Below are 27,848 nucleotides of genomic sequence, written 5' to 3' on the forward strand. Positions count from 1 at the left end.
CAGAGAAACATAGACAGAGAGAAACAGACAGAGGGAAACAGACAGAGAAACATAGACAGAGGGAAACAGACAGAGGGAAACAGAGAGAGACAGACAGAGAAACAGACAGAGAAACATAGACAGAGAGAAACAGAGAGAGGGAAACAGACAGAGGGAAACAGACAGAAACAGACAGAGAAACAGAGAGAGACAGACAGAGAGAAACAGACAGAGGGAAACAGACAGAGAAACATAGACAGAGAGAAACAGAGAGAGGGAAACAGAGAGAGGGAAACAGACAGAAACAGACAGAGAAACATAGACAGAGAGAGACAGACAGAGAGAAACAGACAGAGGGAAACAGACAGAGAAACATAGACGGAGAGAAGCAGACAGACAGAAACAGACAGAGAAACAGTGAGGGAAACAAACAGACAGAGACAGACAGAGAGAAACATATAGAGACATAGACAAAGAGAGACATAGACAGAGAGAAACAGAGAAACAGACAGAGGGAAACAGACAGAGAGAAACAGACAGAGAAACAGACAGAGAGAAACAGAGAGAGGGAAACAGACAGAGAGAAACAGAGAGAGGGAAACAGACAGAGAGAAACAGAGAGAGGGAAACAGACAGAAACAGACAGAGAAACATAGACAGAGAGAAACAGAGAGAGACAGACATAGAGAAACAGACAGAGGGAAACAGAGAGAGGGAAACAGACAGAGAGAAACAGAGAGAGGGAAACAGACAGAGGGAAACAGACAGAGAAACATAGACAGAGAGAAACAGAGAGAGACAGACAGAGAGAAACAGACAGAGGGAAACAGACAGAGAAACATAGACGGAGAGAAGCAGACAGACAGAAACAAACAGAGAAACAGTGAGGGAAACAAACAGACAGAGACAGACAGAGAGAAACATATAGAGACAGACAAAGAGAGACATAGACAGAGAGAAACAGAGAAACAGACAGAGAGAAACAGACAGAGAAACAGACAGAGAAAAACAGACAGAGGGAAACAGAGAGAGACAGACAGAAACAGAGAGAGACAGACAGAGAGAAACAGACAGAGGGAAACAGACAGAGAAACAGACAGAGAAACAGACAGAGAAACATAGACAGAGAGAAACAGACAGACAGAAACAGACAGAGAAACAGTGAGGGAAACAAACAGACAGAGACAGACAGAGAGAAACATATAGAGACATAGACAAAGAGAGACATAGACAGAGAGAAACAGACAGAGGGAAACAGACAGAGGGAAACAGACAGAGAAACAGACAGAGAAACAGACAGACGGAAACAGACAGAGGGAAACAGACAGACAGAAACAGACAGAGAAACAGTGAGGGAAACAGACAGACAGAAACAGACAGAGAAACAGTGAGGGAAACAAACAGACAGAGACAGACAGAGAGAAACATATAGAGACATAGACAAAGAGAGACATAGACAGAGAGAAACAGACAGAAACAGAGAAACAGACAGAGAGAAACAGAGAAACAGACAGACAGAAACAGACAGATGGAAACAGACAGAGGGAAACAGACAGAGAGAAACAGACAGAGGGAAACAGAGAGAGAAACAGACAGAGGGAAACAGAGAGAGGAAACAGACAGAGGGAAACAGACAGAGAAACAGTGAGGGAAACAAACAGACAGAGACAGACAGAGAGAAACATATAGAGACATAGACAAAGAGAGACATAGACAGAGAGAAACAGAGAAACAGACAGAGAGAAACAGACAGAGAAACAGACAGAGAGAAACAGACAGAGAGAAACAGAGAGAGGGAAACAGACAGAAACAGACAGAGAAACATAGACAGAGAGAAACAGAGAAACAGACAGAGAGAAACAGACAGAGAAACAGACAGAGAGAAACAGACAGAGGGAAACAGACAGAGGGAAACAGACAGATGGAAACAGACAGAGGGAAACAGACAGAGGGAAACAGACAGAGAGAAACAGAGAGAAACAGACAGAGGGAAACAGACAGAGAAACATAGACAGAGAGAAACAGACAGACAGAAACAGACAGAGGGAAACAAACAGACAGAGACAGACAGAGAGAAACATATAGAGACATAGACAAAGAGAGACATAGACAGAGAGAAACAGAGAAACAGACAGAAACAGAGAAACAGACAGAGAGAAACAGACAGAGAAAAGACAGACAGAAACAGAGAAACAGACAGACAGAAACAGACAGATGGAAACAGACAGATGGAAACAGACAGAGGGAAACAGACAGAGGGAAACAGACAGAGAGAAACAGACAGAGAAACAGACAGAGAAACATAGACGGAGAGAAAAACAGAGAAACAGACAGACAGAGAGAAACAGAGAGAGAGAAACAGACAGAGAAACAGACAGAGAAACAGACAGAGAAACAGACAGAGAAACATAGACAGAGAGAAACAGACAGACAGAAACAGACAGAGAAACAGTGAGGGAAACAAACAGACAGAGACAGACAGAGAGAAACATATAGAGACATAGACAAAGAGAGACATAGACAGAGAGAAACAGACAGAGGGAAACAGACAGAGGGAAACAGACAGAGAAACAGACAGAGAAACAGACAGACGGAAACAGACAGAGGGAAACAGACAGACAGAAACAGACAGAGAAACAGTGAGGGAAACAGACAGACAGAAACAGACAGAGAAACAGTGAGGGAAACAAACAGACAGAGACAGACAGAGAGAAACATATAGAGACATAGACAAAGAGAGACATAGACAGAGAGAAACAGACAGAAACAGAGAAACAGACAGAGAGAAACAGAGAAACAGACAGACAGAAACAGACAGATGGAAACAGACAGAGGGAAACAGACAGAGAGAAACAGACAGAGGGAAACAGAGAGAGGGAAACAGACAGAGGGAAACAGAGAGAGAGAAACAGAGAGAGGGAAACAGACAGAGAAACAGTGAGGGAAACAAACAGACAGAGACAGACAGAGAGAAACATATAGAGACATAGACAAAGAGAGACATAGACAGAGAGAAACAGAGAAACAGACAGAGAGAAACAGACAGAGAAACAGACAGAGAGAAACAGACAGAGAGAAACAGAGAGAGGGAAACAGACAGAAACAGACAGAGAAACATAGACAGAGAGAAACAGAGAAACAGACAGAGAGAAACAGACAGAGAAACAGACAGAGAGAAACAGACAGAGGGAAACAGACAGAGGGAAACAGACAGATGGAAACAGACAGAGGGAAACAGACAGAGGGAAACAGACAGAGAGAAACAGAGAGAAACAGACAGAGGGAAACAGACAGAGAAACATAGACAGAGAGAAACAGACAGACAGAAACAGTGAGGGAAACAAACAGACAGAGACAGACAGAGAGAAACATATAGAGACATAGACAAAGAGAGACATAGACAGAGAGAAACAGAGAAACAGACAGAAACAGAGAAACAGACAGAGAGAAACAGACAGAGAAACAGACAGACAGAAACAGAGAAACAGACAGACAGAAACAGACAGATGGAAACAGACAGATGGAAACAGACAGAGGGAAACAGACAGAGGGAAACAGACAGAGAGAAACAGACAGAGAAACAGACAGAGAAACATAGACGGAGAGAAAAACAGAGAAACAGACAGACAGAGAGAAACAGAGAGAGAGAAACAGACAGAGAAACAGACAGAGAAACAGACAGAGAGAAACAGACAGAGAGAAACAGACAGAGAGAAACAGACAGAGAGAAACAGACAGAGGGAAACAGACAGAGAGAAACAGAGAGAGACAGACAGAGAGAAACAGACAGAGGGAAACAGACAGAGAAACATAGACAGAGAGAAACAGACAGACAGAAACAGTGAGGGAAACAAACAGACAGAGACAGACAGAGAGAAACATATAGAGACATAGACAAAGAGAGACATAGACAGAGAGAAACAGAGAAACAGACAGAAACAGAGAAACAGACAGAGAGAAACAGACAGAGAAACAGACAGACAGAAACAGAGAAACAGACAGACAGAAACAGACAGATGGAAACAGACAGATGGAAACAGACAGAGGGAAACAGACAGAGGGAAACAGACAGAGAAACAGACAGAGAAACATAGACGGAGAGAAAAACAGAGAAACAGACAGACAGAGAGAAACAGAGAGAGAGAAACAGACAGAGAAACAGACAGAGAAACAGACAGAGAGAAACAGACAGAGAGAAACAGACAGAGAGAAACAGACAGAGGGAAACAGACAGAGGGAAACAGACAGAAACAGACAGAGAAACATAGACAGAGAGAAACAGAGAGAGACAGACAGAGGGAAACAGACAGAGAAACATAGACAGAGAGAAACAGACAGACAGAAACAGACAGAGAAACAGTGAGGGAAACAAACAGACAGAGACAGACAGAGAGAAACATATAGAGACATAGACAAAGAGAGACAGACAGAGAGAAACAGAGAAACAGACAGAAACAGAGAAACAGACAGAGAGAAACAGAGAAACAGACAGACAGAAACAGAGAAACAGACAGACAGAAACAGACAGATGGAAACAGACAGAGGGAAACAGACAGAGGGAAACAGACAGAGAGAAACAGACAGAGAAACATAGACGGAGAGAAAAACAGAGAAACAGACAGACAGAGAGAAACAGAGAGAGAGAAACAGACAGAGAAACAGACAGAGAAACAGACAGAGAGAAACAGACAGAGAGAAACAGACAGAGGGAAACAGACAGAAACAGACAGAGAAACATAGACGGAGAGAAACACAGAGAAACAGACAGACAGAGAGAAACAGAGAGAGACAGACAGAGAGAAACAAATAAACACAGACAGAGAGAAACAGACAGAGAGAAACAAATAAACACAGACAGAGAGAAACAGACAGAGAGAAACAAAGACAGAGAGAAACAGACAGAGAGAAACAAATAAACACAGACAGAGAGAAACCCCCACTCTCACACTCGCCCAAGCCAATGGCATGTACCAGATGCTCAGCAGGCTCTGCTCACACTTACTGGCCTGAGGCCAAACCACGACCAACAACATTGGACACTCTATGGAACAAAAAGCCTTCACTATATTATCCTGGAATATCTAAGGCCTGAGGTCATCTGCCTTTGGCCTAAAGAGCAGAAACCTGGACTTCACCAAAGAAATCGGTAATACAGACATTGTCATCCTGCAAGAAACCTGGTATAGAGGAGATGGACCCACTGGTTGCCCTCTAGGTTACAGAGAGCTGGTAGTCCCATCCACCAAACTACCAGGTGTGAAACAGGGAAGGGACTCAGGGGGTATGCTAATTTGGTATAGAGCAGACCTAACTCACTCCATTAAATTAATCAAAACAGGAACATTCTACATTTGGCTAGAAATTCAAAAGGAAATTATCCTAACAGAGAAAAATGTCCTCCTGTGTGCTACCTATATCCCCCCACTAGAATCCCCATATTTTAATGAAGACAGCTTCTCCATCCTGGAGGGCGAAATCAATCATTTCCAGGCCCAGGAACATGTACTAGTCTGACAAGAACCTGACACCCTCAGCACACAGGGGGACAAACATCTGCCTGGAGGTGACAGCATCCCCTCCCACATATGCCCCCCTAGGCACAACTATGACAACATAACCAACAAAAACGGGTCACAACTCCTGCAGCTTTGTCGCACGCTGGGTATGTACATAGTCAACGGTAGGCTTCGAGGGGACTCCTATGGTAGGTACACCTATAGCTCATCTCTTGGCAGTAGTACTGTAGACTACTTTATCACTGACCTCAACCCAGAATCTCTCAGAGCGTTCACAGTCAGTCCACTAACACCCCTATCAGACCACAGCAAAATCACAGTCTACTTAAACAGAGCAATACTCAATCATGAGGCATCAAAGCCAAAGGAACTGAGTAACATTAAGAAATGCTATAGATGGAAGGAATGCAGTTTGGAAACCTACCAAAAAACAATTAGGCAACAACAAATTCAATCCCTTTTAGACAATTTCCTGGGTAAAACGTTCCACTGTAATAGTGAAGGTGTAAACTTGGCAGTAGAAAATCTTAACAGTATATTTGACCTCTCAGCTTCCCTATCAAATCTAAAAATCTCAAATAGAAAACCGAAGAAAATTAACAATAATGACAAATGGTTTGATGAAGAATGCAAAAATCTAAGAAAGAAATTGAGAAACCTGTCCAACCAAAAACATAGAGACCCGGAAAACCTGAGTCTACGCCTTCACTATGGTGAATCACTAAAACAATACAGAAATACACTACGGAAAAAGAAGGAACAGCACGTCAGAAATCAGCTCAATGTAATTGAAGAATCCATAGACTCTAACCACTTCTGGGAAAATTGGAAAACACTAAACAAACAACAACACAAAGAATTATCTATCCAAAATGGAGATGTATGGGTAAACCACTTCTCCAATCTTTTTGGCTCTATAACAAAGAATAAAGAGCAAAAACATATACATGATCAAATACAGATCTTAGAATCAACTATTAAAGACTACCAGAACCCACTGGATTCTCCAATTACATTGAATGAGTTACAGGACAAAATAAAAACCCTCCAACCCAAAAAGGCCTGTGGTGTCGATGGTATCCTCAATGAAATGATCAAATATACAGACAACAAATTCCAATTGGCTATACTAAAACTCTTTAACATCATACTTAGCTCTGGCATCTTCCCCAATATTTGGAACCAAGGACTGATCACCCCAATCCACAAAAGTGGAGACAAATTTGACCCCAATAACTACCGTGGAATATGTGTCAACAGTAACCTTGGGAAAATCCTCTGCATTATTATTAACAGCAGACTCGTACATTTCCTCAATGAAAACAATGTACTGAGTAAATGTCAAATTGGCTTTTTACCAAATTACCGTACAACAGACCATGTATTCACCCTGCACACCCTAATTGACAACCAAACAAACCAAAACAAAGGCAAAGTCTTCTCATGCTTTGTTGATTTCAAAAAAGCCTTCGACTCAATCTGGCACGAGGGTCTGCTATACAAACTGATGGAAAGTGGTGTTGGGGGTAAAACATATGACATTATAAAATCCATGTACACAAACAACAAGTGTGCGGTTAAAATTGGCAAAAAACACACACATTTCTTCACACAGGGTCGTGGGGTTAGACAGGGATGCAGCTTAAGCCCCACCCTCTTCAACATATATATCAACGAATTGGCGCGGGCACTAGAAAAGTCTGCAGCACCCGGCCTCCCCCTGCTAGAATCCGAAGTCAAATGTCTGCTGTTTGCTGATGATCTGGTGCTTCTGTCACCAACCAAGGAGGGCCTACAGCAGCACCTAGATCTTATGCACAGATTCTGTCAGACCTGGGCCCTGACAGTAAATCTCAGTAAGACCAAAATAATGGTGTTCCAAAAAAGGTCCAGTCACCAGGACCACAAATTCAAATTCCATCTAGACACTGTTGCCCTAGAGCACACAAAAAACTATACATACCTCGGCCTAAACATCAGCGCCACAGGTAACTTCCACAAAGCTGTGAACGATCTGAGAGACAAGGCAAGAAGGGCATTCTATGCCATCAAAAGAAACATCAATTTCAACATACCAATTAGGATTTGGCTAAAAATACTTGAATCAGTCATAGAGCCCATTGCCCTTTATGGTTGTGAGGTCTGGGGTCCGCTCACCAACCAAGACTTCACAAAATGGGACAAACACCAAATTGAGACTCTGCACGCAGAATTCTGCAAAAATATCCTCCGTGTACAACGTAAAACACCAAATAATGCATGCAGAGCAGAATTAGGCCGATACCCACTAATTATCAAAATCCAGAAAAGAGCCATTAAATTCTACAACCACCTAAAAGGAAGCGATTCACAAACCTTCCATAACAAAGCCATCACCTACAGAGAGATGAACCTGGAGAAGAGTCCCCTAAGCAAGCTGGTCCTGGGGCTCTGTTCACAAACACAAACACACCCTACAGAGCCCCAGGACAACAGCACAATTACACCCAACCAAATCATGAGAAAACAAAAAGATAATTACTTAACACATTGGAAAGAATTAACAAAAAAACAGAGCAAACTAGAATGCTATTTGGCCCTACACAGAGAGTACACAGCGGCAGAATACCTGACCACTGTGACTGACCCAAAATTAAGGAAAGCTTTGACTATGTACAGACTCAGTGAGCATAGCCTTGCTATTGAGAAAGGCCGCCGTAGGCAGACATGGCTCTCAAGAGAAGACAGGCTGTGTGCTCACTGCCCACAAAATGAGGTGGAAACTGAGCTGCACTTCCTAACCTCCTGCCCAATGTATGACCATATTAGAGATACATATTTCCCCCAGATCACACAGATCCACAAAGAATTCGAAAACAAATCCAATTTTGAAAAACTCCCATATCTACTGGGTGAAATTCCACAGTGTGCCATCACAGCAGCAAGATTTGTGACCTGTTGCCACGAGAAAAGGGCAACCAGTGAAGAACAAACACCATTGTAAATACAACCCATATTTATGCTTATTTATTTTATCTTGTGTCCTTTAACTATTTGTACATATTATATATATATAATATGACATTTGTAATGTCTTTACTGTTTTGAAACTTCTGTATGTGTAATGTTTACTGTTCATTTTTGTTGTTTTTCACCTTATATATTCACTTTGTATGTTGTCTACCTCACTTGCTTTGGCAATGTTAACACATGTTTCCAATGCCAATAAAGCCCTTGAATTGAAATTGAATTGAATTGAATTGAGAAACAGACAGAGAGAAACAAATAAACACAGACAGAGAGAAACAGACAGAGAGAAACAAATAAACACAGACAGAGAGAAACAGACAGAGAGAAACAAATAAACACAGACAGAGAGAAACAGACAGAGAGAAACAAATAAACACAGACAGAGAGAAACAGACAGAGAGAAACAAATAAACACAGACAGAGAGAAACAGACAGAGAGAAACAAATAAACACAGACAGAGAGAAACAAAGACAGAGAGAAACAAAGACAGAGAGAAACAGACAGAGAGAAACAGAGAGAAATATGATATAAGGAGAAGATAGGACAGGGGGGAAAGAAAGAAGAACACAGAAGAGGGGGAGGGGAGGAAGGGGAGAGGTAAAAGAGGAGAGATATAGGACCAAGAGGGGGAGAGAGGTAGGAGTCACTCACGTTGACTGACGATGAAGTGTTCCATACTGTCTTTGGTGCGGTTGGAGCTTTTCAGTCTCTCCATGGCATCCTTTAGAGCCTCCTCCTGCTCTGAGATCCGCTGACGCATGGTGTGGACCTCCTTTAGAGACAGCTCCTGGACACACACACACACAAATAAAACACACTGTCACACTTCAGAAATCTACACCCCTGTAAAGAGCAGTGAGGTTACAGGGAGTCCACCTAGTGACAAACCCATGAACAGAAATCCCCACTAAGCATACAGACACACTCTCAAACATGATCAGTGACACACATGACACGCTAACAGCATAATGAAATTACCCTTCATTTAACTCTTACAAACAAAGAGAATAAGATTCTGACCGTCTTGGTGCTCTGAGTGGACCCCTCACTATTGGGCAATGCTGCCCTCCAGAACATTCTGAGCAGGGAGCTGGCATCCTGGAGGATCTTCCTCAGGGTCGTAGAGCAGGTCAGCAGACTCCTCACACAGCCAGGGTCCACAGGCTGGCACACAGAGAGAGAGAGATCCACAGAAACAGTTAGACTAAACTAATTGAACTAAAACACAGGTAAACAATCCAAGGTTTAACATATTTTCAGCTCAACTAGCTACAGGTTACTGTAGACAACACTACTAAGATGAAACCAGCTCAACTAGCTATACTGTAGACAACACTACTAAGATGAAACATGAGTTTAATCAATTTAAACCAAGGACCTAAAAGTTCATTTCGAGCGGCATTAACTCCTCTGTAAGGTGTCTGAATCCTCTAACCTAATGGTTTTTAACCCTTTCCTCAGTTTCACAATGTTGTTGTATCCCTGAACTCACTCATCTGATTCACCAAGTCAAGGGCTTGATGATTAGTTGACAAGTTGAATCAGGTGTGCTGGCTGTAGAAGAGTTAATGTACAATACCGTTCAAAGGTTTGGGGTCACTTTGCCTTTTAAAATGATAAACTTGGATTAGATAACACAACGTGCCATTCTAACACAGGAGTGATGGTTGCTGATAATGGGCCTCTGTACGCCTATGTAGACATTCCATTAAAAATCATCTGTTTCCAGCTACAATAGTCATTTACAACATTAACAATGTCTACACTGTATTTCTGATCAATTTGATGTCATTTTAATGGACAAAAAATATGTTTTTCTTTCAAAAACAAGGACATTTCTAAGTGACCCCAAACTTTTGAACGGTAGTGTACGTGGAACAGCTGGGGGTCCCCAAGGATAGGTTTCAAAACCCCTGACCTCACCTTGTCCAGGCTGAGCTCCAGCAGGGTGTGGTTGGCGGTGGCCCGGAGGGCAGCCTCCATCTTGCCAATGAGGACGCGCCCCTCCAGGATCTGCTGCTGCAGGGCGCTGAAGTCATCCACTTGGCCCACAACATGGTGGCCATTACGGTTCGCGAAGGAGCCGTCTGGAGCCTGGCCCTCAGGAGAAAAGTCAACCTCCCGGGGTTCCAGTGTGAGGGAGAGAGAGGAAGCAGGGCTGAAGAGTCCAGTGTCTCGGACAGGGGTAGAGAGAGCAGGGTCTGTGAGTGGGAAAGGAAGATTGGGGAATGAGTGTTAGTTACGGGTAAATCTCAAATGGCATTGCTTCCTATTGACTATAAAGTGCACAACGTTTGTCCTTGGCTCTGGGCAAAAGTAGTGCACTATATAGGAAATAGGGTGCAATTTCAGACACATCCTTACAAAGTAAATGTGGTAGAATCAGTGGTAACATGTTAACCCTATCCCAGAATGCTTTCCTTGATGGCGCTCTCTCACCATGGAAGAGCTGTATCCTGGCTCCAGGAAGGCGTGTCCCAGACGTCAACTGCTGCCCTAGCTGAACATGCAGGTCCCTGGGGTCAAAGGGTGCAGACTCCTCTGAGTGTGACCCCTCACTTGTGTTCGTGTTCTTGGGGACGCCACACACTCTGTGGCATATCTGGAGGTCATACTGTAGAGAGTGGGCCAGGCCACGGCTCTCACACAACTGCTGCTGTAGGACATTCACATCGTGCTGCAACCTAGACACACACAACACAGTTAAACACATGTAACAAAACAATAATCACACAACCGAGATGCACACAGACACACAAACACTCCTCCTACCTGTTGATGGTCTCCAGGTTGTTCTGCCTGTCCTGTTTCAGCTGAGTGATCTCCAGGGTCTGAGCCTGTGCCTGCGTGTGCAGCCTCCTGCCCTGTTCTGCCCACCGCTCAGTCTCTAACTCCGCCTCCTTCACACGGGCACGCCCCAACAGCACCGCCTCGCGCAGCTGCTCCGCCTCCTTACTCCCGTCTGGGGGAAGAGTACAAAGGAACTCAAATAAAGACAGAAATGAAGCTGGAAAGAAGGAAAACTAGCTGCACTTCATTTTCTGTTTTATATTTAGATTTCTTTGTATATATCCATAAAAATTATGCAAATTCATGATTTCGACTGGCTGAGAAAAGCTGCCTGCCTGTCTGTCTCAAACCGACATGTTCATTACTATGCAACAGCTGAAGATCGAATTTGAATATTGAAACATTAAAAGAAATGTGAGATGATGTCTAGATGCTTTTTATAGTGGAGATTAAGTCCATAAATTGCCGGGCTGATGAGACAGTGGATTGGGCTGATGAGACAGTGGATTGGGCTGATGAGACAGTGGATTGGGCTGATGAGACAGTGGATTGGGCTGATGGGACAGTGGATTGGGCTGATGGGACAGTGGATTGGGCTGATGGGACAGTGGATTGGGCTGATGGGACAGTGGATTGGGCTGATGAGACATTGGGCTGATGAGACATTGGGCTGATGAGACAGTGGATTGGGCTGATGAGACAGTGGATTGGGCTGATGAGACAGTGGATTGGGCTGATGAGACAGTGGATTGGGTTGATGAGACAGTGGATTGGGCTGATGAGACATTGGCCTGATGAGACAGTGGATTGGGCTGATGAGACAGTGGATTGGGCTGATGAGACAGTGGATTGGGCTGATGAGACAGTGGATTGGGCTGATGAGACAGTGGATTGGGCTGATGGGACAGTGGATTGGGCTGATGAGACAGTGGATTGGGCTGATGAGACAGTGGCTTGGGCTGATGAGACAGTGGCTTGGGTTGATGAGACAGTGGATTGGGCTGATGAGACATTGGGCTGATGAGACATTGGGCTGATGAGACATTGGGCTGATGAGACAGTGGATTGGGCTGATGAGACAGTGGATTGGGCTGATGAGACAGTGGATTGGGCTGATGAGACAGTGGCTTGCGCTGATGAGACAGTGGATTGGGCTGATGAGACAGTGGATTGGGCTGATGAGACAGTGGATTGGGCTGATGAGACAGTGGATTGGGCTGATGAGACAGTGGATTGGGCTGATGAGACAGTGGATTGGGCTGATGAGACAGTGGATTGGGCTGATGAGACAGTGGATTGGGCTGATGAGACATTGGGCTGATGAGACATTGGGCTGATGAGACAGTGGATTGGGCTGATGAGACAGTGGATTGGGCTGATGAGACAGTGGATTGGGCTGGTGAGACAGTGGATTGGGCTGGTGAGACAGTGGATTGGGCTGGTGAGACAGTGGATTGGGCTGATGAGACAGTGGATTGGGCTGATGAGACAGTGGATTGGGCTGATGAGACAGTGGATTGGGCTGATGAGACAGTGGCTTGCGCAGTCAGATGGAACAGAGTAAATACTGTAGGCATTTTAACGTCATAGATTTAGCCTGTGGTATAGCCACCAGTTGGAATGCGGTTTTAACCAATCCGCACTCAGGATTAGACCCACCCATTGTATAATTAAGCAATAAGGCCCGAGGAGGTGTGGTATACGGCCAATATAACACAGCTAACGGTTGTTCATATGCACGACGCAACGCGGAGTGCCTTGATACTGCCTTGAGCCATGGTATATTAGCCATATACCACAAACCCCTGAGGTGCCTTATTGCTATTAGAAACTGGTTACCAACGTAATTAGAGCAGTAAAAATACATGTTTTGACATATCCGTGGTATATGGTCTGATATACCACCCACGGCTGTCAGCCAATCATCATTCTCTTCTCAATGTAATATACAGTATGTCATTTAGCAAACACATTTATCCAAAGTGACTTACATTTTACATATGAGTGGTCATTATCTTGGGATTGCAAGAACAACGCTCTACAGAATGGGCTATAGAGCAGAATTGATAGTATGTTGGGTAGTATATTAGAGAGTTTGGAGAGTACTCGGAGCCAGGCAGTTGGTTACCTCTGCTGGCCTGTTGGAGTCGGTCCTGCAGGCTGAGGTTCTCCGCTTTCAGAACTCTGATCTCACTGGACAACTGACTGACAGAGTCCAAGCCCTGGATGTAGATGTTGGTGGGAGCACCTGAGGAAGAGGAAAAGAGAAAAAGGAAGAGGAGAAGGATGAAGAGAAGGAAGAGGATGAGGAAGAGATGGATGAGGAAGAAGAGGAGGGCCAGTACATTTCACTAATGCCTTTTTGACACAGTGACTGTCAACATTGACTTAGTACAGGTAGCCAAGTTGGGTGTGTAGAATACGTGTTCATGGTTTGAGACAGCAGGTGTGGTGGTGGTCAAGTCAATACATTTATCTCTGGCTTGGTTGACCAGTCTCTCCTCCAGCTGCTGTCGGAGGAGGTCGTTGGTCTGGATGGAATCGTCCAGACGTTGACGTAGACTCCTGATCTCTCTCAGGTGTTCTTTAATCAGGTCAGAACCTGCACAGGAACACATCAAAATACCGTTGACATTTCACAACATAAAAAAACATTTGTATAGTATATATATATATATACACACACACACATCTTCAGTACCCATTGGAACTCTGTTGGAGGACCGCGACACCATTCTTCCACCAGAAATGATAACATTTGGTGTTTTATTGATCTTTGTGGAAAACATCGTCTCAGGCGCTACCCCAGAATCTCCCATAAGTGTTCAATTGGGTTGAGATCTGGTGACTGACACACACACACACACACACACACACACACACACACACACACACACACACACACACACACACACACTAAACCCCCTATGCTAATTTGAGACTCTCCTCCTTCAAAGTCACTAAGATCTCTTCTTCTAGCCATGGTACCCAATATAATGGACAGCATTTGTATAAATGACCCTAAGCATGATGGGATGTTAATTGCTTAATTATCCACACCTGTGTGGAAGCACCTGCTCTCAACGTACTTTGTATCCCTCACTGACTAAAGTGTTTCCTTCATTTTGTCAGTTACCTGTATATTCACACACAACAGGGCTGTTTGGGTCCGTATAGTCTCTAATAGTTAGTAACAGGGAAATAACTCAAATGTCATGGTATGACATATCAATTTCCAAGATCAGCCATTGGCTCTTTAGACTATCACCTGGGATATGTGTGATATGATCCACTCCCACATGTTGTCCTGTAAACTCATTACAGGTAGGACACACACATACATACACACACACATACACACACAATCTCATTAAAACTCATAGATACACACACCTGTATGGCTGGTGCCAGACTGGTAACCTGACGACCCTGATGACAAATCAGCAGTGCCAACTCTCATTGACCGAGCACCGTAGGCCATGTCCCACATTGCACTGCTCTCCAGGAGGCTGGCGCCTGCCTTCATGGCAGGGCTAGCATTGAGGCTAGCATTCAGACCAGCGGGGTGGAAGGTGTGGTAGGACAGAGGCTGGGGCATGTAACTGGAGGGGTCAGTCTGGGGGTGGGGGTGGGCTGACATGGGGAAGCCACCAAACGGCTTGACTGAAGGAACGGAAAAACCTGCAGTAGGAAAAAGAAAAACCCAAGCATGAATAAACAGGAGAGAGATGGAGGATGGATGTTAGTGTGTCAGGCAGCTTGTTGTGAGATAGATAAGTCTAATTCGATTCGATTGTATTTGTCACATGTGCCGAATACAACAGCACACTGTAAGGTCTAGTCAGAACACTAACACAGCCTCAACAGAGTCAAAACACTAACACAGCAGAGAGTCAGAACACTAACACAGCAGAGAGTCAGAACACTAACACAGCAGAGAGTCAGAACACTAACACAGGCTCAACAGAGTCAAAACACTAACACAGCAGAGAGTCAGAACACTAACACAGCAGAGAGTCAGAACACTAACACAGCAGAGAGTCAGAACACTAACACAGCAGAGAGTCAGAGCACTAACACAGCAGAGAGTCAGAACACTAACACAGCAGAGAGTCAGAACACTAACACAGCAGAGAGTCAGACCACTAACACAGCAGAGAGTCAGACCACTAACACAGCAGAGAGTCAGAACACTAACACAGCAGAGAGTCAGAACACTAACACAGCAGAGAGTCAGAACACTAACAAAGCAGAGAGTCAGAACACTAACACAGCAGAGAATCAGAACACTAACACAGCAGAGAGTCAGACCACTAACACAGCAGAGAGTCAGAACACTAACACAGCAGAGAGTCAGAACACTAACACAGCCTCAACAGAGTCAGAACACTAACACAGCCTCAACAGAGTCAAAACACTAACACAGCAGAGAGTCAGACCACTAACACAGCAGAGAGTCAGACCACTAACACAGCAGAGAGTGAGACCACTAACACAGCCTCAACAGAGTCAGAACACTAACACAGCAGAGAGTCAGAACACTAACACAGCAAAGAGTCAGAACACTAAGAGTCAGAACACTAAGAGTCAGAACACTAACACAGCAGAGAGTCAGAACACTAACACAGCAAAGAGTCAGACCACTAACACAGCAGAGAGTCAGAACACTAACACAGCAGAGAGTCAGAACACTAACACAGCCTCAACAGAGTCAGAACACTAACACAGCCTCAACAGAGTCAAAACACTAACACAGCAGAGAGTCAGACCACTAACACAGCAGAGAGTCAGACCACTAACACAGCAGAGAGTGAGACCACTAACACAGCCTCAACAGAGTCAGAACACTAACACAGCAGAGAGTCAGAACACTAACACAGCAAAGAGTCAGAACACTAAGAGTCAGAACACTAAGAGTCAGAACACTAACACAGCAGAGAGTCAGAACACTAACACAGCAAAGAGTCAGAACACTAAGAGTCAGAACACTAACACAGCAGAGAGTCAGAACACTAACACAGCAGAGAGTCAGAACACTAACACAGCAAAGAGTCAGAACACTAACACAGCAGAGAGTCAGAACACTAACACAGCCTCAACAGAGTCAAAACACTAACACAGCAGAGAGTCAGACCACTAACACAGCAGAGAGTCAGACCACTAACACAGCAGAGAGTGAGACCACTAACACAGCCTCAACAGAGTCAGAACACTAACACAGCAGAGAGTCAGAACACTAACACAGCAAAGAGTCAGAACACTAAGAGTCAGAACACTAAGAGTCAGAACACTAACACAGCAGAGAGTCAGAACACTAACACAGCAGAGAGTCAGAACACTAACACAGCAGAGAGTCAGAACACTAATACAGTCTCCAGTGTGTGTGTGACATTAGGATTTGAGGCAGGGTGAAATGTCCCTCTCACAGGAGAGCAGGCACACGGTATAAAGAGAATAGTTGGGATGTTAGGATGGATGGACAAGGAGAGTTAGATAGTGAGAGGTAGTGAGCTCATGGGCTCCTGAGTTTTTCTGAGTTCTTCTACAAAAATATAGAATTAGAGTTGGATAAATGTAGATCAACTTGACAAGGACTTACAGGATACTAACCACAACATCAAAACCTTCAATCCAAATCAAAATTTGATACCTAAAACCTTGATTTTGGACAAAATTATCTGAATGGACTATTACTACCAAGGACTATCAAGAAAAAACAACCCAAAACCTGCAGAAGAAACACAGAGGAAACCTGGAAATACCATCCAACACATAACTGAGTGAATAATGTTCAGTCTGAAGCTACTTCTGAAGCCAAAAAGTAAAAGACAACAATCTCTAGGTCATTTTGTTGTATAAAGCTTAATAAATAAGGCTACGAAGCTACCAAGCTGCTAGGACAGAACTGACCTGGATGCATTTCAATTAGCACTGAAGTGTGAAGTGAGGGGTGTGAAAACTCTTGAGCCAAACAAATGCAGGACAGTTGAAGTGGCCTTTGACGCCCCCTGGCTTATCCCTGTGCAGAGGTCATTACAATACAGTGCCCCATGGACATAGACAAACATGGACTGCACGGTACCCCATGGACATAGACAAACATGGACTGCACAGTGCCCCATGGACATAGACAAACATGGACTGCACAGTGCCCCATGGACATAGACAAACATGGACTGCACAGTGCCCCATGGACATAGACAAACATGGACTGCACGGTGCCCCATGGACATAGACAAACATGGACTGCACGGTACCCCATGGACATAGACAAACATGGACTGCACGGTACCCCATGGACATAGACAAACATGGACTGCACGGTACCCCATGGACTGCACGGTACCCCATGGACTGCACGGTACCCCATGGACATAGACAAACATGGACTGCACGGTACCCCATGGACATAGACAAACATGGCCTGCACGGTACCCCATGGACATAGACAAACATGGACTGCACGGTACCCCATGGACATAGACAAAAATGGACTGCACGGTACCCCATGGACATAGACAAACATGGACTGCACGGTACCCCATGGACATAGACAAAAATGGACTGCACGGTACCCCATGGACATAGACAAAAATGGACTGCACGGTACCCCATGGACATAGACAAAAATGGACTGCACGGTACCCCATGGACAAACAAACATGGACTGCACGGTACCCCATGGACATAGACAAACACCCCATGGACATAGACAAAATGGACCCCATGGACATAGACAAAAATGGCACATAGACAAACAAAAATGGACTGCACGGTACCCCATGGACATAGACAAAAATGGACTGCACGGTACCCCATGGACATAGACAAAAATGGACTGCACGGTACCCCATGGACATAGACAAACATGGACTGCACGGTACCCCATGGACATAGACAAAATGGACTGCACGGTACCCCATGGACATAGACAAAAATGGACTGCACGGTACCCCATGGACATAGACAAACATGGACTGCACGGTACCCCATGGACATAGACAAACATGGACTGCACGGTACCCCATGGACATAGACAAACATGGACTGCACGGTACCCCATGGACATAGACAAACATGGCCTGCACGGTACCCCATGGACATAGACAAACATGGACTGCACGGTACCCCATGGACATAGACAAAAATGGACTGCACGGTACCCCATGGACATAGACAAACATGGACTGCACGGTACCCCATGGACATAGACAAAAATGGACTGCACGGTACCCCATGGACATAGACAAAATGGACTGCACGGTACCCCATGGACATAGACAAAAAATGGACTGCACGGTACCCCATGGACATAGACAAACATGGACTGCACGGTACCCCATGGACATAGACAAACATGGACTGCACGGTACCCCATGGACATAGACAAAAATGGACTGCACGGTACCCCATGGACATAGACAAAAATGGACTGCACGGTACCCCATGGACATAGACAAAAATGGACTGCACGGTACCCCATGGACATAGACAAAAATGGACTGCACGGTACCCCATGGACATAGACAAACATGGACTGCACGGTACCCCATGGACATAGACAAACATGGACTGCACGGTGCCCCATGGACATAGACAAACATGGACAGCACGGTACCCCATGGACATAGACAAACATGGACTGCACGGTGCCCCATGGACATAGACAAACATGGACTGCACGGTGCCCCATGGACATAGACAAACATGGACTGCACGGTGCCCCATGGACATAGACAAACATGGACTGCACGGTACCCCATGGACATAGACAAACATGGACTGCACGGTACCCCATGGACATAGACAAACATGGACTGCACGGTACCCCATGGACTGCACGGTACCCCATGGACATAGACAAACATGGACTGCACGGTACCCCATGGACATAGACAAACATGGACTGCACGGTACCCCATGGACATAGACAAACATGGACTGCACGGTACCCCATGGACATAGACAAAAATGGACTGCACGGTGCCCCATGGACTGCACGGTACCCCATGGACATAGACAAACATGGACTGCACGGTGCCCCATGGACTGCACGGTACCCCATGGACATAGACAAACATGGACTGCACGGTGCCCCATGGACTGCACGGTACCCCATGGACATAGACAAACATGGACTGCACGGTGCCCCATGGACTGCACGGTACCCCATGGACATAGACAAACATGGACTGCACGGTGCCCCTTGGACTGCACGGTACCCCATGGACATAGACAAACATGGACTGCACGGTGCCCCATGGACATAGACAAACATGGACTGCACGGTACCCCATGGACATAGACAAACATGGACTGCACGGTGCCCCATGGACATAGACAAACATGGACTGCACGGTACCCCATGGACATAGACAAAAATGGACTGCACGGTACCCCATGGACTGCACGGTACCCCATGGACATAGACAAACATGGACTGCACGGTACCCCATGGACATAGACAAAAATGGACTGCACGGTACCCCATGGACATAGACAAACATGGACTGCACGGTACCCCATGGACATAGACAAAAATGGACTGCACGGTACCCCATGGACATAGACAAAAATGGACTGCACGGTACCCCATGGACATAGACAAACATGGACTGCACGGTATCCCATGGACATAGACAAAAATGGACTGCACGGTACCCCATGGACATAGACAAAAATGGACTGCACGGTACCCCATGGACATAAACAAACATGGACTGCACGGTACCCCATGGACATAGACAAACATGGACTGCACGGTACCCCATGGACATAGACAAAAATGGACTGCACGGTACCCCATGGACATAGACAAAAATGGACTGCACGGTACCCCATGGACATAGACAAACATGGACTGCACGGTACCCCATGGACATAGACAAAAATGGACTGCACGGTACCCCATGGACATAGACAAACATGGACTGCACGGTACCCCATGGACATAGACAAAAATGGACTGCACGGTACCCCATGGACATAGACAAACATGGACAGCACGGTACCCCATGGACATAGACAAACATGGACTGCACGGTGCCCCATGGACATAGACAAACATGGACTGCACGGTGCCCCATGGACATAGACAAACATGGACTGCACGGTGCCCCATGGACATAGACAAACATGGACTGCACGGTACCCCATGGACATAGACAAACATGGACTGCACGGTACCCCATGGACATAGACAAACATGGACTGCACGGTACCCCATGGACTGCACGGTACCCCATGGACATAGACAAACATGGACTGCACGGTACCCCATGGACATAGACAAACATGGACTGCACGGTACCCCATGGACATAGACAAACATGGACTGCACGGTACCCCATGGACATAGACAAAAATGGACTGCACGGTACCCCATGGACATAGACAAACATGGACTGCACGGTACCCCATGGACATAGACAAAAATGGACTGCACGGTACCCCATGGACATAGACAAAAATGGACTGCACGGTACCCCATGGACATAGACAAAAATTGACTGCACGGTACCCCATGGACATAGACAAACATGGACTGCACGGTACCCCATGGACATACACAAACATGGACTGCACGGTACCCCATGGACATAGACAAAAATGGACTGCACGGTACCCCATGGACATAGACAAAAATGGACTGCACGGTACCCCATGGACATAGACAAAAATGGACTGCACGGTACCCCATGGACATAGACAAAAATGGACTGCACGGTACCCCATGGACATAGACAAAAATGGACTGCACGGTACCCCATGGACATAGACAAACATGGACTGCACGGTACCCCATGGACATAGACAAACATGGACTGCACGGTACCCCATGGACATAGACAAAAATGGACTGCACGGTGCCCCATGGACATAGAAAAACATGGACTGCACGGTGCCCCATGGACTGCACGGTACCCCATGGACATAGACAAACATGGACTGCACGGTGCCCCATGGACTGCACGGTACCCCATGGACATAGACAAACATGGACTGCACGGTGCCCCATGGACTGCACGGTACCCCATGGACATAGACAAACATGGACTGCACGGTGCCCCTTGGACTGCACGGTACCCCATGGACATAGACAAACATGGACTGCACGGTGCCCCATGGACATAGACAAACATGGACTGCACGGTACCCCATGGACATAGACAAACATGGACTGCACGGTGCCCCATGGACATAGACAAACATGGACTGCACGGTACCCCATGGACATAGACAAAAATGGACTGCACGGTACCCCATGGACTGCACGGTACCCCATGGACTGCACGGTACCCCATGGACATAGACAAACATGGACTGCACGGTACCCCATGGACATAGACAAAAATGGACTGCACGGTACCCCATGGACATAGACAAAAATGGACTGCACGGTACCCCATGGACATAGACAAAAATGGACTGCACGGTACCCCATGGACATAGACAAAAATGGACTGCACGGTACCCCATGGACATAGACAAAAATGGACTGCACGGTACCCCATGGACATAGACAAACATGGACTGCACGGTACCCCATGGACATAGACAAAAATGGACTGCACGGTACCCCATGGACATAGACAAAAATGGACTGCACGGTACCCCATGGACATAGACAAACATGGACTGCACGGTACCCCATGGACATAGACAAACATGGACTGCACGGTGCCCCATGGACATAGACAAACATGGACTGCACGGTACCCCATGGACATAGACAAAAATGGACTGCACGGTGCCCCATGGACATAGACAAACATGGACTGCACGGTGCCCCATGGACTGCACGGTACCCCATGGACATAGACAAACATGGACTGCACGGTGCCCCATGGACTGCACGGTACCCCATGGACATAGACAAACATGGACTGTACGGTGCCCCATGGACTGCACGGTACCCCATGGACTGCACGGTACCCCATGGACATAGACAAACATGGACTGCACGGTGCCCCATGGACTGCACGGTACCCCATGGACTGCACGGTGCCCCATGGACTGCACGGTACCCCATGGACTGCACGGTACCCCATGGACATAGACAAACATGGACTGCACGGTACCCCATGGACATAGACAAACATGGACTGCACGGTGCCCCATGGACTGCACGGTACCCCATGGACTGCACGGTACCCCATGGACATAGACAAAACTGGACTGCACGGTGCCCCATGGACTGCACGGTACCCCATGGACATAGACAAACATGGACTGCACGGTACCACATGGACATAGACAAACATGGACGGTGCCCCATGGACTGCACGGTACCCCATGGACTGCACGGTACCCCATGGACATAGACAAAATGGACTGCACGGTGCCCCATGGACTGCACGGTACCCCATGGACATAGACAAAAATGGACTGCACGGTGCCCCATGGACATAGACAAACATGGACTGCACGGTACCCCAAAATATCACTGTACGGAATAAGTACAAAAACAGCTCCTGAAAGACAATCCATAGACTGTATTTGCTGACTGCTACAAAGAGGGGAACGTAAGCAACTTCATTTCCCACACATACCATCTCCTGGCATGGAGCTATATTAACCAGACCATCCCCTGGCATGGTGCTATATTAACCAGACCATCTCCTGGCATGGTGCTATATTAACCAGACCATCTCCTGGCATGGTGCTATATTAACCAGACCATCTCCTGGCATGGTGCTATATTAACCAGACCATCCCCTGGCATGGTGCTATATTAACCAGACCATCCCCTGGCATGGTGCTATATTAACCAGACCATCTCCTGGCATGGTGCTATATTAACCAGACCATCCCCTGGCATGGTGCTATATTAACCAGACCATCTCCTGGCATGGAGCTATATTAACCAGACCATCCCCTGGCATGGTGCTATATTAACCAGACCATCCCCTGGCATGGAGCTATATTAACCAGACCATCCCCTGGCATGGTGCTATATTAACACAGACCATCCCCTGGCATGGTGCTATATTAACACAGACCATCCCCTGGCATGGTGCTATATTAACACAGACCATCCCCTGGCATGGCACAGTGCTATATTAACACAGACCATCCCCTGGCATGGCACAGTGCTATAAGAGCACACTACCCCTATGTCAAGAGAGAAGGTATTGGCCCAGGGTGGAAACTAGACATTGAGGAAATTGAAACAACCTCTGTCAACGTGTACACGTCTGGAACAGTAATGGTGCAGGAACACATCACAGCTAACAGTAGTGAAGGAGGAGAGAGAAACACATCACAGCTAACAGAGTCAAATCAAGAGTCGGCTTTCTATTCCGCAACAAAGCCTCCTTCACTCACGCCGCCAAGCTTACCCTAGTAAAACTGACTATCCTACCGATCCTCGATTTCGGCGATGTCATCTACAAAATGGCTTCCAACACTCTATTCAGCAAACTGGATGCAGTCTATCATAGTGCCATCCGTTTTGTCACCAAAGCACCTTATACCACCCACCACTGCGACTTGTATGCTCTAGTCGGCTGGCCCTCGCTACATATTCGTCGCCAGACCCACTGGGTCTAGGTCATCTACAAGTCCATGCTAGGTAAAGCTCCGCCTTATCTCAGTTCACTGGTCACGATGGCAACACCCATCCGTAGCACACGCTCCAGCAGGTGTATCTCACTGATCATCCCTAAAGCCAACACCTCATTTACGCCGCCTTTCGTTCCAGTACTCTGCTGCCTGTGACTGGAACGAACTGCAAAAATCGCTGAAGTTGGAGACTTTTATCTCCCTCACCAACTTCAAACATCAGCTATCCGAGCAGCTAACCGATCGCTGCAGCTGTACATAGTCTATTGGTAAATAGCCCACCCATTTTCACCTACCTCATCCCCATACTGTTTTTATACTGTTTTTAAAAAAATTTATTTACTTTTCTGCTCTTTTGCACACCAATATCTCTACCTGTACATGACCATCTGATCATTTATCACCCTAGTGTTAATCTGCAAAATTGTATTATTCGCCTACCTCCTCATGCCTTTTGCACACATTGTATATAGACTGCCCATTTTTTTTTTCTACTGTGTTATTGACTTGTTAATTGTTTACTCCATGTGTAACTCTGTGTTGTCTGTTCACACTGCTATGCTTTATCTTGGCCAGGTCGCAGTTGCAAATGAGAACTTGTTCTCAACTAGCCTACCTGGTCAAATAAAGGTGAAATAAAAAATAAAAAAAATAAAACAGCAGTGAAGGAGGAGGGAGAAGAACACATCACAGCTAACAGCAGTGAAGGAGGAGGGAGAAGAACACATCACAGCTAACAGCAGTGAAGGAGGAGGGAGAAGAACACATCACAGCTAACAGCAGTGAAGGAGGAGGGAGAAGAACACATCACAGCTAACAGCAGTGAAGGAGGAGGGAAAGGAACACATCACAGCTAACAGCAGTGAAGGAGGAGGGAGAGGAACACATCACAGCTAACAGCAGTGAAGGAGGAGGGAAAGGAACACATCACAGCTAACAGCAGTGAAGGAGGAGGGAGAGGATCACATCACAGCTAACAGCAGTGAAGGAGGAGGGAGAAGAACACATCACAGCTAACAGCAGTGAAGGAGGAGGGAGAGGAACACATCACAGCTAACAGCAGTGAAGGAAGAGGGAGAGGAACACATCACAGCTAACAGCAGTGAAGGAAGAGGGAGAGGCACACATCACAGCTAACAGCAGTGAAGGAGGAGAGAGAGGAACACATGGTACAGCTAACAGCAGTGAAGGAGGAGAGAGAGGAACACATGGTACAGCTAACAGCAGTGAAGGAGGAGAGAGAGGAACACATGGTACAGCTAACAGCAGTGAAGGAAGAGGGAGAGGCACACATCACAGCTAACAGCAGTGAAGGAAGAGGGAGAGGCACACATCACAGCTAACAGCAGTGAAGGAAGAGGGAGAGGAACACATCACAGCTAACAGCAGTGAAGGAGGAGAGAGAGGAACACATGGTACAGCTAACAGCAGTGAAGGAGGAGGGAGAAGAAAACATCACAGCTAACAGCAGTGAAGGAGGAGGGAGAAGAACACATCACAGCTAACAGCAGTGAGGGAGAAGAGAGAGGAACACATCACAGCTAACAGCAGTGAAGGAGGAGGGAGAGGAACACATCACAGCTAACAGCAGTGAAGGAGGAGGGAGAGGAACACATCACAGCTAACAGCAGTGAAGGAGGAGGGAGAGGAACACATCACAGCTAACAGCAGTGAAGGAGGAGGGAGAGGAACACATCACAGCTAACAGCAGTGAAGGAGGATGAAGAGGAACACATCACAGCTAACAGCAGTGAAGGAGGAGGGAGAGGAACACATCACAGCTAACAGCAGTGAAGGAGGAGGGAGAGGAACACATCACAGCTAACAGCAGTGAAGGAGGATGGAGAGGAACACATCACAGCTAACAGCAGTGAAGGAGGAGGGAGAGGAACACATCACAGCTAACAGCAGTGAAGGAGGAGGGAGAAGAACACATCACAGCTAACAGCAGTGAGGGAGAAGAGAGAGGAACACATCACAGCTAACAGCAGTGAAGGAGGAGGGAGAGGAACACATCACAGCTAACAGCAGTGAAGGAGGAGGGAGAGGAACACATCACAGCTAACAGCAGTGAAGGAGGAGGGAGAGGAACACATCACAGCTAACAGCAGTGAAGGAGGAGGGAGAGGAACACATCACAGCTAACAGCAGTGAGGGAGGATGGAGAGGAACACATCACAGCTAACAGCAGTGAGGGAGAAGAGAGAGGAACACATCACAGCTAACAGCAGTGAAGGAGGAGAGAGAGGAACACATCACAGCTAACAGCAGTGAAGGAGGAGGGAGAGGAACACATCACAGCTAACAGCAGTGAAGGAGGAGGGAGAGGAACACATCACAGCTAACAGCAGTGAAGGAGGAGGGAGAGGAACACATCACAGCTAACAGCAGTGAAGGAAGAGGGAGAGGAACACATCACAGCTAACAGCAGTGAAGGAGGAGAGAGAGGAACACATGGTACAGCTAACAGCAGTGAAGGAGGAGGGAGAGGAACACATCACAGCTAACAGCAGTGAAGGAGGAGGGAGAAGAACACATCACAGCTAACAGCAGTGAGGGAGAAGAGAGAGGAACACATCACAGCTAACAGCAGTGAAGGAGGAGGGAGAGGCACACATCACAGCTAACAGCAGTGAAGGAGGAGGGAGAGGAACACATCACAGCTAACAGCAGTGAAGGAGGAGGGAGAGGAACACATCACAGCTAACAGCAGTGAAGGAGGAGGGAGAGGAACACATCACAGCTAACAGCAGTGAAGGAGGAGGGAGAGGAACACATCACAGCTAACAGCAGTGAGGGAGAAGAGAGAGGAACACATCACAGCTAACAGCAGTGAAGGAGGAGAGAGAGGAACACATCACAGCTAACAGCAGTGAAGGAGGAGGGAGAGGAACACATCACAGCTAACAGCAGTGAAGGAGGAGGGAGAGGAACACATCACAGCTAACAGCAGTGAAGGAGGAGGGAGAGGAACACATCACAGCTAACAGCAGTGAAGGAGGAGGGAGAGGAACACATCACAGCTAACAGCAGTGAAGGAGGAGGGAGAGGAACACATCACAGCTAACAGCAGTGAAGGAGGAGAGAGAGGAACACATGGTACAGCTAACAGCAGTGAAGGAAGAGGGAGAGGCACACATCACAGCTAACAGCAGTGAAGGAAGAGGGAGAGGCACACATCACAGCTAACAGCAGTGAAGGAAGAGGGAGAGGAACACATCACAGCTAACAGCAGTGAAGGAGGAGAGAGAGGAACACATGGTACAGCTAACAGCAGTGAAGGAGGAGGGAGAGGGACACATGGAACAGCTAACAGCAGTGAAGGAGGAGGGAGAAGAACACATGGAACAGCTAACAGCAGTGAGGGAGAAGAGAGAGGAACACATAACAGCTAACAGCAGTGAAGGAGGAGGGAGAGGAACACATCACATCTAACAGCAGTGAAGGAGGAGGGAGAAGAACACATCACAGCTAACAGCAGTGAAGGAGGAGGGAGAAGAACACATCACAGCTAACAGCAGTGAAGGAGGAGGGAGAAGAACACATCACAGCTAACAGCAGTGAAGGAGGAGGGAGAGGAACACATCACAGCTAACAGCAGTGAAGGAAGAGGGAGAGGCACACATCACAGCTAACAGCAGTGAAGGAAGAGGGAGAGGCACACATCACAGCTAACAGCAGTGAAGGAGGAGGGAGAGGAACACATCACAGCTAACAGCAGTGAAGGAAGAGGGAGAGGAACACATCACAGCTAACAGCAGTGAAGGAAGAGGGAGAGGCACACATCACAGCTAACAGCAGTGAAGGAAGAGGGAGAGGAACACATCACAGCTAACAGCAGTGAAGGAGGAGAGAGAGGAACACATCACAGCTAACAGCAGTGAAGGAGGAGGGAGAAGAACACATCACAGCTAACAGCAGTGAGGGAGAAGAGAGAGGAACACATCACAGCTAACAGCAGTGAAGGAGGAGGGAGAGGAACACATCAC

General features: G+C 46.6%; 1 protein-coding gene across 2 annotated transcripts in view; it reads right to left on the reverse strand.

The window, feature by feature from the left end:
• Positions 1-27,848, reverse strand: part of pde4dip (phosphodiesterase 4D interacting protein) — an 89,751-nt gene that overhangs the window by 5,712 nt on the left and 56,191 nt on the right. For both annotated transcript variants that reach the window (XM_065009242.1, XM_065009241.1), the window contains exons 23-30: positions 14,689-14,976; positions 13,766-13,897; positions 13,424-13,543; positions 11,278-11,467; positions 10,945-11,189; positions 10,429-10,706; positions 9,526-9,669; positions 9,157-9,292 (exon numbers count right to left, since the gene is read on the reverse strand). In XM_065009242.1, the coding sequence (XP_064865314.1) occupies positions 9,157-9,292; positions 9,526-9,669; positions 10,429-10,706; positions 10,945-11,189; positions 11,278-11,467; positions 13,424-13,543; positions 13,766-13,897; positions 14,689-14,976 (1,533 nt within the window). The remainder of the gene's footprint in view (positions 1-9,156; positions 9,293-9,525; positions 9,670-10,428; positions 10,707-10,944; positions 11,190-11,277; positions 11,468-13,423; positions 13,544-13,765; positions 13,898-14,688; positions 14,977-27,848) is intronic.

Source organism: Oncorhynchus nerka, linkage group LG24 (assembly GCF_034236695.1).
Source record: "Oncorhynchus nerka isolate Pitt River linkage group LG24, Oner_Uvic_2.0, whole genome shotgun sequence".
Taxonomy (NCBI): Eukaryota; Metazoa; Chordata; class Actinopteri; order Salmoniformes; family Salmonidae; genus Oncorhynchus; species Oncorhynchus nerka.